The sequence below is a fragment of the Eucalyptus grandis genome, chromosome 4 (assembly GCF_016545825.1).
Source record: "Eucalyptus grandis isolate ANBG69807.140 chromosome 4, ASM1654582v1, whole genome shotgun sequence".
Classification (NCBI taxonomy): domain Eukaryota; kingdom Viridiplantae; phylum Streptophyta; class Magnoliopsida; order Myrtales; family Myrtaceae; genus Eucalyptus; species Eucalyptus grandis.
In genome coordinates this window covers 34,619,428-34,632,959 of record NC_052615.1, presented here as the reverse complement: position 1 = coordinate 34,632,959, position 13,532 = coordinate 34,619,428, and the positions used below count along the sequence as shown (strand labels likewise).

Genomic DNA, 13,532 nt, shown 5'->3' with positions numbered 1-13,532 from the left:
GCATAGTAATGTGGAGCACGTAAAATCCCACAACGTCGGCGGTAAACATCGGAGACGACACTGTCTGTCGACTCAAAGGGCTACACCCAACGAACGTGAAATCCTCCGATGGCGTGCTTTCCAAATTCCCAAATGGCCACGATACTGACCAAAAAATAAAAAATAAAAAATCTCAGATGGCAAGGATTGCGTTGGGCCCAGATAGATTTTGTGTCCAGATTGAAAACGTGAGGGTGGCTTATATCACGTCGTCCAGTTCCATCTTTCCGGACCCACTTTTTTTGGCGCTGGACTTCTTTACCTTGCGGACCTCCGCCTTCTTGCCGGTGCTGCTTCGGTACTAGAGCCAAACTTGCGAGAGCCAGCTCTCGAGAGGGCAGCCTTTTGGGCTCGGATCAGGGATCCGTCGTGCAGAGGCCGTCTCGAAGGGATAAGCGCAGGGGAGGGCAGTGAGAAGTCTTATGAGGCTCATAATCGTCCACGTGATCTAAAAAAAAAAAAGATAAATGATTTAGTGATATTTTCCAATCTATTATAAAAATAACAATCAATTCTTAATCTTAAAAAATCAAATAACGAATAATTATAAATTATTATGGAGTCTATTTCTTTGAGAATGTGTGACTTATAATAAATTGTTATGATCATAATAGCTCAAACATTATTACGCTAGCAAAGCCTAGAAAAGAATTTATTGGTGAGATTGCCACCGTGTGGGTAGAGGCCTGCAATAACCCCATTTGACTTGTCGTGAAAATGAGTTGTAAAATACCATAGTCGGGGTACTAATGAAACTTATATTTTGAAAATAATCATAATCATCAATTACAATAGCAATGATATTTATTTTGAGTGTTTAAGCTATATATATATTTCTAATTTCGAGAAGCAAAATATCAAAATGCATAGAAAATTTGAAAGAGTAAAGCATATATATATAAAGTAGCTGATAACATTACATGCATCGTAATTATGGGTTTTAATGGATTTCGCAGCTGAAAAAGAATTAACTTGACTCGGATCAATAAAATACAGTTTAAGAGCATGTGTGGTCACAACACATGCGTACTTTTCCAGTTCTTTATTACTATTTCAATCTTTAGATTTTTTTACGGTATTTATTTCATGTACTAACATTCTTTTATTTTTGATAATTTGCTTCTCAAATTTCCTTCAAGGAACATATTCGCATGAAGAGCTTAAATTGGGTGAATGAGTAGATAAGGGTTCTCATTGATTGGGTTAAATTTGGATTAAGTTTTAGTATTATAAAGCAGGTTGGGTATGATTGAATCCAGGTCGAATATGAATCACTAAAATTGTGCTGCATAAAGAATGAGGAATATGAGTTAAACGGGTCCATTTAGGTTTGATCATTTTTTGGATCCGATTCAAACCCGTTCCGACCAACCCGTTTTACGGGGCCTGTGGAATCCGAACGTCATTTGCCTAAGTCACGGCCGGGGGCATAACGGTATGGTTTCGTACAGCTTAGGCCACGCAATCCCATATAATCGGGCCCAAAATCCGGCCCATGTTTCGGCCCATAATCGTCCGATCTCGACTCAAAAGTCAATCCTCATTTCATCGTGTGCACTGCATGCTTCAATGGCGACGACGATGGCCGGCGACCAACACCACCGCCGGTCGCTGATCTTCACGTACGGCACGCTGAAGCGGGGATTCCCGAACCACCCGCTCATGGAGGACCTCATCCTCGCCGGCGACGCCGCCTCCCTCGGCCCCCACGCCACCCACCTCCCGCACCCGCTCGTCCTCGGCCCCTTCGGCATCCCCTTCCTCGTCCACCTCCCCGGCCGGGGCCACCGCGTCCGAGGCGAGCTCTTCTCCGTCTCCCCCCGCGGGCTCGCCCGGGTCGACGAGCTGGAGGGCGTCGGGCGCGGCCACTACGAGCGGCTGCCCGTAAAGGTGGAGGCCGAGGGGGGCGGGGGCGGCGGCGGCGGCGTGGTGGAGGCGGAGGCGTACTTCGCGCACGCGAGCTTCGGGGAGGGGCTGTGGCGGAGGAGAGGGGAGGTGGGTATGAGCGAGTACACGCGCGAGTGCGCAGGCGAGTACGTGAGGAGGTCGGAAAGGCCGAAAGGTTGGAGCTTTGTGGAGGGGGTGAGAGAGTTCGTGTCTTCTTCTTCTGATTGAGGTGATTATGTTTCGTTTATTCTTTTTTTTATTATATATATTTCTCTCATTTCGTGAAGTCTTCACGCTGGTTTTTTATTTTTTGGCTTCTTTGTTCTCTTGGCAGTACGTGCATAGGAATGGTTTGTGTTTGTTTGTTTGTTTGTGTGCTGCTTGACAAATTGAGCCCTGCAATTTAGAGCCACAAAAAAGAAAAAATTTTGAGCCCTGCGAGGTCGAACTATGTAATTTGTGGTATCTCTGATCATGAGGTCGTGAGGCAAAAGAGTTGCTGAGTAACTGACAAATTGAGGATGATGATTTAGTGCAGAGCAGCTGCCTTCTCTAAGTTCAACAGAGTCTGAATGTGCTCTGGAACAAGCCCAGATGCTCTGAGCTCATGGGCAACGGAGTCATCCTATAAATTTTGCTTTATAGACATTCCTGGTGCAATGTGATAGCAGGGGTTCGAGATTATTGTCTGACTGAAAACAAACGTGGAAAAGAAAAGGAAAACAGCATGTTTGGATCAATGGTGTCTGGTTATGTCATTTGATTAGCAGTATTTCCATGGAATGCAGTTCTGTTCTTAAAATGTTGCTCCTCTAGATGAATTACCATGGCGTTCATTTTCTGTTCCCTTCCTCCATACCAAGGCGGAGTGAAAGGAGAATGAATTTGGAAGGGAACCAAGGAGAATTTCCTTGCCTCGTTACTCTGCCATCCATCATTTTAATCGAGAAGTCTATGCGCACTTAATCTGGACAGCCTATTTTGTGTTGCCTCTTTGTCCCATACCACCAAGCACTGGACATTCATCTTTGTTGCTATTGCATCACTCAATACCCACGCTGATGACTTCTCGAGATCCTTAAACCTTCATCAGAATCTGTTTGATACACCCTGTGGCCTGTGGCATTTGGATTTTATCTATAAAACCTCCAGGATTTTGGCTGACATAGCAGAAATTCAACATGTCGACTCCCTCCTCAATGCAGTTAGAGTTGAATCATATCAATTCTATTTTGTCCTTTAGCTGATCAATGTACTTGCTATGGATATCGTCATATTCTTATGCAGCAGCAGTTAAGATAGTGGTCATTTTGCACTATTTCTAGTTGCAAGTACTTTTGTGTGTGAAATCTTGACTAAGTGTCGTCATTCAAGTAGTGCCATTGCCTTGATCATACGTGAGCGATTAACGTGGTGTTTCTCTTCCTGTCATTCTCTTTCTTGAAGAACCAATTTACAGGTGGAGACATGGGCATCAATTAAGCAACTTAAGGCAGCCTGCATGTGAAGGAACAAGAGCCTTCTAACTTATTTGTCTTGCCCAAAAGAGAAGATTGTAGTAATTTAGCTTGTTTCAGACTCCCTGATTACAACTGAAGTTTCATGCAAAGTAACAGAACATAAAGACTTGATGATTCTGCCAATTCTTTTCTCTCTTTCATGGGAATTGCATTCTGTGTAGCTAATTGGAAAATGATGATTCAGTAAAGGTTCTTTGAACATATTGAGATTGTGTTTATCATAATAATGTGCTTAACACATCATTCTTGAAAATTTTCTCTTTCCCTTTTAGGTTCGGATATCCCCCTCACCCCCTACAATCTAACCCTCTCCCCAACCCCTCTATTCTCTTCCTTCCATTCCACAGGCAATAATCACCCTCCAAGGCTCTCAGGTTAGTTTTGATTCAAATGGATGCATCTCTTGACTGATTGCTCTGGTTCATGACATAAGGTAAGTAAATAGTTGCAATAACAACCATATGTTTGTGGATAGAAGTGAAGCTTTTAAAACCAACAAGATATTATCTGAGCTCCTGTTAGTTGACCTTCATGTTTTGTTGTACTGAGATTGGTTTTGTTGTTAAGGGAAATTGTTCAGTCCCGTGTGCTTCGGTTGTTCTTCTTAGGAATATACTAGCACAGTTATAGTAGCAAATTGAAAAGATTACCGACACATTGAGATAGTTACTACTATGACCACTACCATACCTTGTTTCCTGGCAAGGCCCCATATATTGGCCGTTTCGCCAATTGCAAACGCCAATTTTTCTGCGGAACTTAACTGGTGATGCAATAGGAGGTAGTTGTGCTATGTATAAAGGTTGACACCCGCTAACATTTGTGCTGGGGTATTCGGTGTTCATAGTTCCACTCTTTGGGACACGCTAAGTTGAAGGATTCTTTTGGTGGGGACGTAACATTGACTCTGTTCCTATGTCCTGTATCAGGTCCATGGGGGGACTACTGACTATTATATGTTTCTCATAAAGTACGAGAAGAACAAAACTCGAAAAGCTCGAATCCACGACAATTGAATCACCACGGTCGTTCAAAAGAAAAAAAAAAAATCACCACGGACCTTTTTATCGATTCTGCGATCCTAGCCCACACCTGACGTAGCAACGCACCTTAGAGTGTACTGGCAAGTTCACTTTCTCATATTTATTGGACTGTGGCACGACAGAAGGAGTGCGGGGGCTAAGTGCAACTCCTCTAACATCAATCTATATCCGACCTGGAAACCGTGGGTGTTCCAGAAAATATTCAGGCATGGATCGGATGTATCATGAGACCGACCAACCCAACGGCTTCAATCTACATGCGACAAACCTCAGGGTTCTCATTCGTGGAACCACGCTGCAATCGAACTTTTTTTTCATCTTTTGTTGGTATCCCACTATAATTGGCCGACTACATGGAGGAAAACTAGCACAGCCACCTGCCGCCATGACCCTCACCACTTACGTATGAGTTCCTCAAGGTAGGAATCAACCCCACAATCATCAATTCCTGAGCCGAAAATGTTGAAAAGCCCTTGCCACTCAAACGAATGATGTTTAATGACTGAATTGCGCAAAACCAGATCGACTGATACCAACTATGTACCAGGATTACAGGACAAGGCTTCAAATCTGCTGTTCACTGCAGAGGAGAGATCAGTATGAGCATGACTTTTAGCAGGACCTGACAGAAAGACGAGAACTTCAGAATGAGCATGAAGGCATTTACTTAAGGTTTCAATGGTGCAGCATTGCCTCCCATCTGTTCCTCCCCATTTTGACAGATTCATGAATGAATTGTAATTTCTCAAGTTCTTTGACAACTAACTTCAAGAAAGCCAATATCACAACAAATGTCGGACAGGAACCTACTGGAAACAAAACAAAATGATACACTTAGGACAATAAGGCCTGTGGTTAGAAGAAAACACGATGATCATAAGCCAGAAACTGAGATTTTGGAGTGCAAACGAATCTTAGTTCACGTGTCTTTTTCCTCTTCATATTCATATGCTTCCATTTCAAAGATCAAATCTGGATTCCACAAAAAGGAATATCTGGGTGAGGCCAAAAAAAAAATAAATAAATAAAGTAAACACCGACATTATTACGTTAGTGGACATCACAGGTGATAATCATATTCTGAGGCTCTCGGGTTTGTTTAGATTCAAATGCCGGCATCTCTTGACCGGTTGCCTTGCTTCATGACATGATATAAGTAAATAGTTGCGATAACAACACTATGTTTGTGGATAGAAGTGAAGCTTTTAAAAACTGAGAAGAATTATCTAAGCTCCTGTTGGTTGACCTTCATGTTTTGTTGTAATGAGATTGGTTTTCTTGTCCATGGAAATTGTTCAGCCCCATGTGCTTTGGTTGTACTTCTTAGGAATTTACTAGCACAGTTATAGTAGCACATTGAAAAGACTACTGATAAATTGAGGTAGTTACTACTTCAACCACTACCATACCGTGTTTTCTGGCAAGGCCCCATATATTGGCCGTTTCGCCAATTGCCAAACGATAATTTTTCTGCGGAACTTAACTGGTGACGCAGCATCAGACGTTCGTGCTATGTGTTGACACCCACTACCATTTGTGCTGGGCATTCGTTGCTCGTAGTTCCACTCTTTGGGACACAATAAGTTGAAGGACTCTTTTGGTGGGGGCACAACATTGACTCTGTTCCTATGTACCGTATCAGGTCCATGAGGAGCTACTGACTATTATATGTTTCTCATAAAGTTTGAGAAGAAGAATAAAACCCGAAAAGCTCGAATCCACGACAATTGAATCACCATGGACCTTTTTGCCGATTCTGCGATCCTAGCCCACACCTGATGTAGCAACGCACCTTAGATTGTACTGGCAAGTTCACTTTCTCATATTTATCGGACTCTGTGGCACGACAAAAGGAGTGCAGGGGCTAAGCGCGGCTCCTCTAACATCAATCTATCTCCGACCTGGAACCGGTGGGTGTTCCAGAAAATATTCAGGCATGGATCGGATGTATCATGAGACCTGTTAGAGAGATAAAACAGATATCAAAAGAGCAATTAAACACAGGAGCTAATAATAGTGGAAGAATCAGACTTAGCGAAGTAACTGAGGCAGAGAAGGCTGGAACAGAGGAAGCTAGAGCAGAGGAGAGTCGTTAGCTGAAGAATCTGGAGCAGAGGAAGATTGATGAGCTGGCGATCCATGGCATGAATTGATGAGCTGGTGATCCATGGCATCAATGAGCTGGCAATCCATGGCATCAAAATCTGGAAGAACAGAAGTTGATCAAGCAGGATTAAAGGAACTGCACAGATTAAAGCTAGAAGGACTCTCGCATATTTCTATATTGGTTATTCTGTTGTAACAAGTTTGTAACAGAAGTACTTGAACTACCTGCACTAGTATAAAAGGATAAGAGAATGAGAGTAGAGTTAGCAAACTTACCTTCATCCTTTAAAACTCAGTTTTCTCTTGGAATCATCTGTAGCAATTCTCTTCACCTCTGCATTTTCTCAAGAATGGTGAAGTTTTGTAAGCGTGATCTCGAACTTCAGAAGAATGAATACATTTCAGCTGAGGTATTACTCATTGATTGTTCAAGAGTTGAAATCTCTTTCATATTCAGATCGTATTCTATGTTCAATTTCTTCTCATGGTATCGAGCTTGAATGCCTGGGAGTAATAGATCGATATGTTCTTGCTGCAAGATAGTATAGAGATTCTGGTGATTTCTTAAGTAATTGTTCTTCAAAGTTTGCTGGGTTATTTCTTCAAATCTTCAAGGTTTCTGATCATATAAGAATGGCAACTAGAGTGCAGAAGTATCCTTTCCCTATCCATGTGAATATAGCTAATTTCGTTACTATCAAATTGAATGAAGAGAACTTTCTGCTATGGCAAGCTCAATTCAATCGATTTCTGAAAAGCCAAGATCTGATTGGCTTTATTAATGGTGAAACATTACCTCCAACACAAATGATACAGACAGTAACAGGAGAAATAATGAATCCTGATCATCTGGATTGGATAAAAACCGACCAGCTCATATCATCCTGGATTAGTGGTGCTGTATCAGAGAATATTCTAAGCCTGATAATTGGTTTAGAAACCTCACTTGAAGTATGGCAGGCTCTTGTAAATAAGTTTACACAGAAATCTATTGCAAAGGAGTTTGAGTTGAGAGGAAAACTTCAGGCCTGCAAGAAGAGAAATAGATTACTAAGCGAATACCTTCGTGAGTTCAAAACTATCTGTGATCAGTTAAATGCAATTGGAAAGCCTGTTGATGATATAACAAGAATGTTTGGCATACTCGAAGGGCTAGATTCGAATATGAAACTTTCGGGACAACCATGTATTGTCTAAAGCCTCAGCGAATATGATGAGGTAATTTCACAACTTGAAAGGTTTGAAACTCGATTACGGACATATTACGTGAATGAGTATAATACCAACGTGGCCTATTACGGGCAAAGAAGAATTGGAACAAGTCGGCAGAGAGTTAATCCTAGAAATCAAAGAGAAAATTTTCGAGGAGAAGCTAACTATGGTAGAGGACAGTCATTCACTCGAAGGGAGTATGGAAACAATGTTACGAAGCGGGAAGGAATCAAGATTAAAGTGAATACCCCGAATTCAACTCGGCAAGGTCAAGTTAACAAGGATAATTGGTCTAATTTTGGACAAGGATTTAGACCATATTCCAATTCTGCACAAAGATATCAAGGTGTTAGGTCTTATTCACCACAAAGTTCAAATAGTGGAAGACAAACACAGAGTACAAAACCTATGAGTAATGGATTACTGCAATGTCAGATTTGTAAGAAATCAGGCCATACAGCACTCAGATGTTGGTACAGGTTTGATAACTCATACCAGGCAGAGGAAATACCAACTGCATTGGCAGCAGTTCATATTGAAGAACCATATGGCTCGGAATGGTACCCAGATACAGGGGCTACAGCTCACATTACCTCAGAACCTGGTAAGATTCAAAACTTCGGTACATATAATGGTACCGATTGTCATGATAGGAGATGGATCTCATTTGTCAATCTCCTGCATTGGTAATGGAATATTGAACATAGAAAATAGCAAATTACCTCGAATGATGTTTTAATAGTCCCCGAAATCAAAAAGAATCTTCTATCGTGTCAAAACTCACCGATGATTATCCCCGTGCTTTTATTTTTGATAAAAATGGGGTATATGTGAAGGACAATCACAAACATACAACAAAGTGAAGCTAGGAAGGAAAGTCAAGGGACTATACCAGGTGGAACCTAAAGTTGCAGAGGTCTTCTTCACACAAACTCAACCAGAGGTTGGAGAGGACATCTGGCATCAAAGACTTGCTCACACTAGTCTTAAAACAGTGGAGACTCTACAGAAACAACAACTCATTCATTTTAGTTCTAAAGCTCAGAATATATGTAGTAGCTGTCAAACTGCCAAAAGCTCAGCTTTATCTTTCCATTCCTCAGAACATATCTCGAATATTCCATTAGAAAGAATACACTGTGATGTATGGGGACCTTCACCAATTCAATCTGTTCAGAAATTCTCCTATTATGTCATTTTTGTGGATGATTTTTCTCGGTATAGTTGGTTATACCCAATGAGACAAAAGTCAGAAGTCTATGAGATATTCATTATGTTTCAAAGACTTATAGAAAATCAGTTTAACCACAAGATCAAAATCTTTCGAGTGATGGAGGAGGTGAGTTTACTAGCAGTAAATTTCAAACTCATCTACAAAAATGTGGAATCAAGCAGTATATTTCTTGCCCTCACACACGAGCAAAATGGTGTCTCGTAAAGAAAGCATCGACATGTCATTGATTTGAGTCTAGCAATGATGTATCATGCTACAATACCACTGAAATATTGGGTAGATGCATTCAAAACAGCAGTTCACATTATCAATCTTCTGCCCTCAACAAAACTACATATGCATTCACCCCATTATAAGCTCTACAACAAGACACCAGACTATTCGTATCTTCGAGTCTTTGGGTCAGCATGTTATCCATGTCTCAGGCACTACACAAAGCATAAGTTTGATCCAAGATCACTTACATGTATCTTTCTTGGATATAGTGAGAAGCATAAGGGATACAGATGTCTCTTACCTACAAATGGAAGAGTTTACATCAGCAGACATGTCATATTTGATGAGAAGGTTTTTCCCTTCTCTCATACTATACATACTGAATATCAACAGGGATCAGATTTATACAAACAGTGGATAAAAGGAGTACTATCTTCTATTTCCAGTTCTACTAAGCAGAATCAATCACAAGACAATATATCAAGGGAGCATTTGCAGCATACCAGATCAACTCAAACAACTTCAGTAATACAGGACAATGAGTTCAGTACAGGTAATCCTGCGAGCCAATCACATTTCCAGATAGTATCTGATGCTGAAATACAGAATGATCTCCATAATGCCTCTGGAGTTACCGAATTGCACTTGCCATCTCCAATCATAGAGGAACAAATACCTACAAGTCAAGAGACTACCTCAACATCAAATGCTAATACAGAGCATATACAAATCAGTTCTGAAACTGAACAGGTGCAAGGTACTTCTTCAACTCATCCTATGCAAACAAGACTTCGATCTGGAATTATTAAAGCAAATCCCAAATATGCATGTCTAGTTGAATATCAGGTTCCTATAGAACCAAAATCAGTAAAGTCAGCATTAGCAGACCAAGGATGGTATCAAGCAATGAAAGAAGAAATGGATGCCTTATATCAGAATCAAACCTGGGATTTAGTTCCTCGAAATGATCATATGCATGTTATCGGATGCAGATGGGTGTTCAAGGCAAAACTTGCACCTGATGGAAGCCTGGATAGACTCAAAGCAAGGCTTGCGACCAACCCAACAGCTTCAATCTACATGCGACAAACCTCAGGGTTCTCATTCGTGGAACCACGCTGCAATCGAACTTTTTTTTCATCTTTTGTTGGTATCCCACTATAATTGGCCGACTACATGGAGGAAAACTAGCACAGCCACCTGCCGCCATGACCCTCGCCACTTACGTATGAGTTCCTCAAGGTAGGAATCAACCCCACGATCATCAATTCCTGAGCCGGAAATGTTGAAAAACCCTTGCCAGTCAAACGAATGATGTTTAATGACTGAATTGCTCAAAACCAGATCGACTGATACCAACTATGTACCAGGATTACAGGACAAGGCTTCAAATCTGCTGTTCACTGCAGAGGAGAGATCAGTATGAGCATGACTTTTATCAGGACCTGACAGAAAGACGAGAACTTCAGAATGAGCATGAAGGCATTTACTTAAGGTTTCAATGGTGCAGCATTGCCTCCCATCTGTTCCTCCCCATTTTGACAGATTCAATAATGAATTGTAATTTCTCAAGTTCTTTGACAACTAACTTCAAGAAAGCCACCCACCCGTGGGCAACGCAGGTGGTATTTGCTCTCTCCTGCAATGCTGCGGTCGAGAGCTCGAATCCCCTCGTTGTCAACACGATTTAAGTGGGGGGCCCTGGCGGTAGGTGGCGGTAGGTTGCTGGACTAGTCTCTTCCAAAGTTTTATGTCTAAATAGTGGCTTGCAACGACGTTTGACGGTGCCACCGGGCATCGGAGGGCGGTGTGACCCGTAAGAGGTCTCCGGCGGTTCCTCGGTCACCAAAAAAAAAAAAAAACTTCAAGAAAGCCAATATCACAACAAATGTCGGACAGGAACCTACTGGAAACAAAACAAAACGATACACTTAGGACAATAAGGCCTGTGGTTAGAAGAAAACACAAAGGTCATTAGCCAGAAACTGAGATTTTGGAGTGCAAACGAATCTTAATTCACATCTGTCTTTTTCCTCTTCATATTCATATGCTTCCATTTCAAAGATCAAATCTGGATTCCACAAAGAGGAATATCTGGGTGAGGCCAAAAAAAATAAAAATAAACACTGACATTATTATGTTAGTGGACATCACAGGTGATGTAATGGGAAGAGAATGTTCTACTTGGCCTCCCTCCCGAGCGTGAAGAAAGGAAAAAAGTGACCACTGAAACGCACGAGATGAGAAGGAATTGGTCCCACTCTCGTGAGAGCAAATGTTGGTGGCGGTAGACTCTAAGACCACTATGCATGTGATCCTCCACTAGCTCTTGTTATTATAATTTGATTTCCCAAATGGAGAAATAGTTCAGCCAAGTTTTCTAAAAGGATAAGACTTGTGCCCACAATTATGGATTTAATGTGAAAAGGAGAAGCCGCATTTCGTGCGTTGTATAGTTAACTAAAGACCCAAAATGGAGTTGGGTGATTAGAGAAAGAACCAAAGAAGGAGCAGTGGAGCTAAATCAGATCTGGTATAGAGATTCCGCAGCGTTATTCAATCTTTCTTTCTCACCAAAGATTGAGAAAGGGTTAATTTGTATGTTCGCCTTTTAACTCATCTCCTATTTATTGGATCTTGCTAAGGTTCTAATGATGGCAATGGAGTAGTAGACATTGGTACTTAGCAAGCATATCTGTTCTCGAGTTGTAATGTTGTAATTAAACTCAGTATAGATATATCTATACTGGGCATTATAGGATGTGAGCATGCATATGTGAGCAAGGAGATTCAATACATAAGTCATAAAATATTGCTATATAGCCTCTGTTAGGTGGTTCATGAACCGTTTGCTCAATCTATTGTTTTTATTATGGATTAGATCTGACAAGATATGTTAACAAAATCTACATCGAGGCTCTCTCTGGATAATCATTCCTGGAGGTAATGGATTTCCACTGAGGATCATTCTGGTGAGGCTTGTAGCTTTATTTTTCCATAATGTGAGATATGTCTTGTCAACTTGTATGCATGAGAACTGGTTTTAAGAGATCACATTCTAAAGGGTGTTTTCTTCTTTGCTTTGTGCTATATTAGGTGAAAAGTTGCTGCTACATGCCTGCACTGGTGCTATGGAGAATCACATCATTTGGCAACTGCTTATGTATGCTATGCCTCTATATCAGCTAAAGTTGTCACACAGATAAATGCTTGGTTGGATGGCACAATCATACTTGAGAACACAAAGTGATTGTATCACATGGAAGTCTAACCTAATAGCCTCATTGGAGGGTTTAAACTCATTGCCTCGATGAATCAAAGCTTCGCGGTTCATATCTTTCCATTATTCTGATTTATTTTTCGGTATCATCGATAAGCTTAATTTAACCAACTATTTTTGCCTCAATCACAACAGCGTTGCAGGAAAAGTGGATCGACTTCACACTGGGTTGTCAAGCCTTGCAATTTACATCCATTACATATTCATAGATAAACTATGCTTTCCAACTTTTCATTATGCTGATTTATTTTTCAGTATGGTCCGTTATTCTCATTTAACCAGACAACTTTTCCCCAAGCACAATAGGATTAAACCGAATGCTGGATGCAATTTTGCATCATTTCCTATGGATGGTTTTATGCCATTTGACTTCTATCGATCTCGTTGTATTACTGGAAACAAGTTATTGGGTAGCAGCAGAACTGCTGAATCTCAAATCATTGCACTGGTCCCATACGAAACTGTAATAATTCATTTGATCAATGAGACTAAGTACAATAACAAGCAAAGGACTCTTCCATGAAAACCATATTATCATTTCAGCCATCCCAATATCTGAGCAGGTTTGCAATGAGAGCACAAATTCACATATTTATCCTCTACATTGATTAGTGTTACAAAATCAATGCAGTCCACTACCACAAATTCTCTGTATGCAAACCCGCATGTGGAGGATTTTCGTGCAACTAGCCATCATGTGATTTGAAAAAAACATTAAGCAGATAACTTGATGTACTGCTGACATTACAAAAGAACCGATCACAATAGCAAGTGTATGCATGATTTATGTCCTCTTCAACGCGATCAGTGTAGATGTGATGATTGCATTTCAGCTTAAGAGAACAAAGTTTACAAACAAGGTTTAAATATCCTTCCAGAATCATTAACAAACGAAGGTTTTGAAACGTAGACTTTTTCATGACTCGTTCAAATTTTATTTTAGAAAAGAAGAAAGATATATGAATAGTTTGGAAGAGTTTTGCTGTGGACAATAG

At 40.8% G+C, this 13,532-nt stretch overlaps 1 protein-coding gene and 2 long non-coding RNA genes across 5 annotated transcripts; 1 reads left to right on the top strand and 2 right to left on the bottom strand.

Moving 5' to 3' along the window:
* Positions 1 to 1,579: 1,579 nt before the first annotated feature.
* Positions 1,580 to 3,981, top strand: LOC104442023 (putative gamma-glutamylcyclotransferase At3g02910). Of its 3 annotated transcripts, none has more exons than XM_039311214.1 (2): positions 1,580 to 2,155; positions 3,794 to 3,981. In XM_039311214.1, the coding sequence occupies exon 1, from the start codon at positions 1,609 to 1,611 to the stop codon at positions 2,152 to 2,154; it is 546 nt and encodes a 181-aa protein (XP_039167148.1). In that variant the 5' UTR covers positions 1,580 to 1,608; the 3' UTR covers position 2,155; positions 3,794 to 3,981. The 3 variants fall into 3 exon arrangements, with proteins under 3 accessions (XP_039167148.1, XP_010053615.3, XP_010053614.3); XM_010055313.3 differs by lacking the exon at positions 3,794 to 3,981 and adding an exon at positions 3,386 to 3,649 and having other exon boundaries at positions 1,581 to 2,155; XM_010055312.3 differs by lacking the exon at positions 3,794 to 3,981 and adding an exon at positions 3,373 to 3,649 and having other exon boundaries at positions 1,582 to 2,155.
* Positions 3,982 to 6,458: 2,477 nt separating this feature from the next.
* On the bottom strand, positions 6,459 to 7,081 carry LOC108956048. The gene is made up of 3 exons (XR_001982142.2): positions 7,013 to 7,081; positions 6,872 to 6,929; positions 6,459 to 6,693 (listed from the first exon to the last, which is right to left on the bottom strand). It is a non-coding gene; the product is annotated as an uncharacterized LOC108956048 (long non-coding RNA).
* A 1,617-nt stretch (positions 7,082 to 8,698) lies between these two features.
* LOC120292759 lies at positions 8,699 to 10,353 on the bottom strand. Its single transcript, XR_005550362.1, has 4 exons — positions 10,202 to 10,353; positions 9,761 to 9,933; positions 9,506 to 9,558; positions 8,699 to 8,810 (listed from the first exon to the last, which is right to left on the bottom strand). It is a non-coding gene; the product is annotated as an uncharacterized LOC120292759 (long non-coding RNA).
* Between the last annotated feature and the right edge of the window lie 3,179 nt (positions 10,354 to 13,532).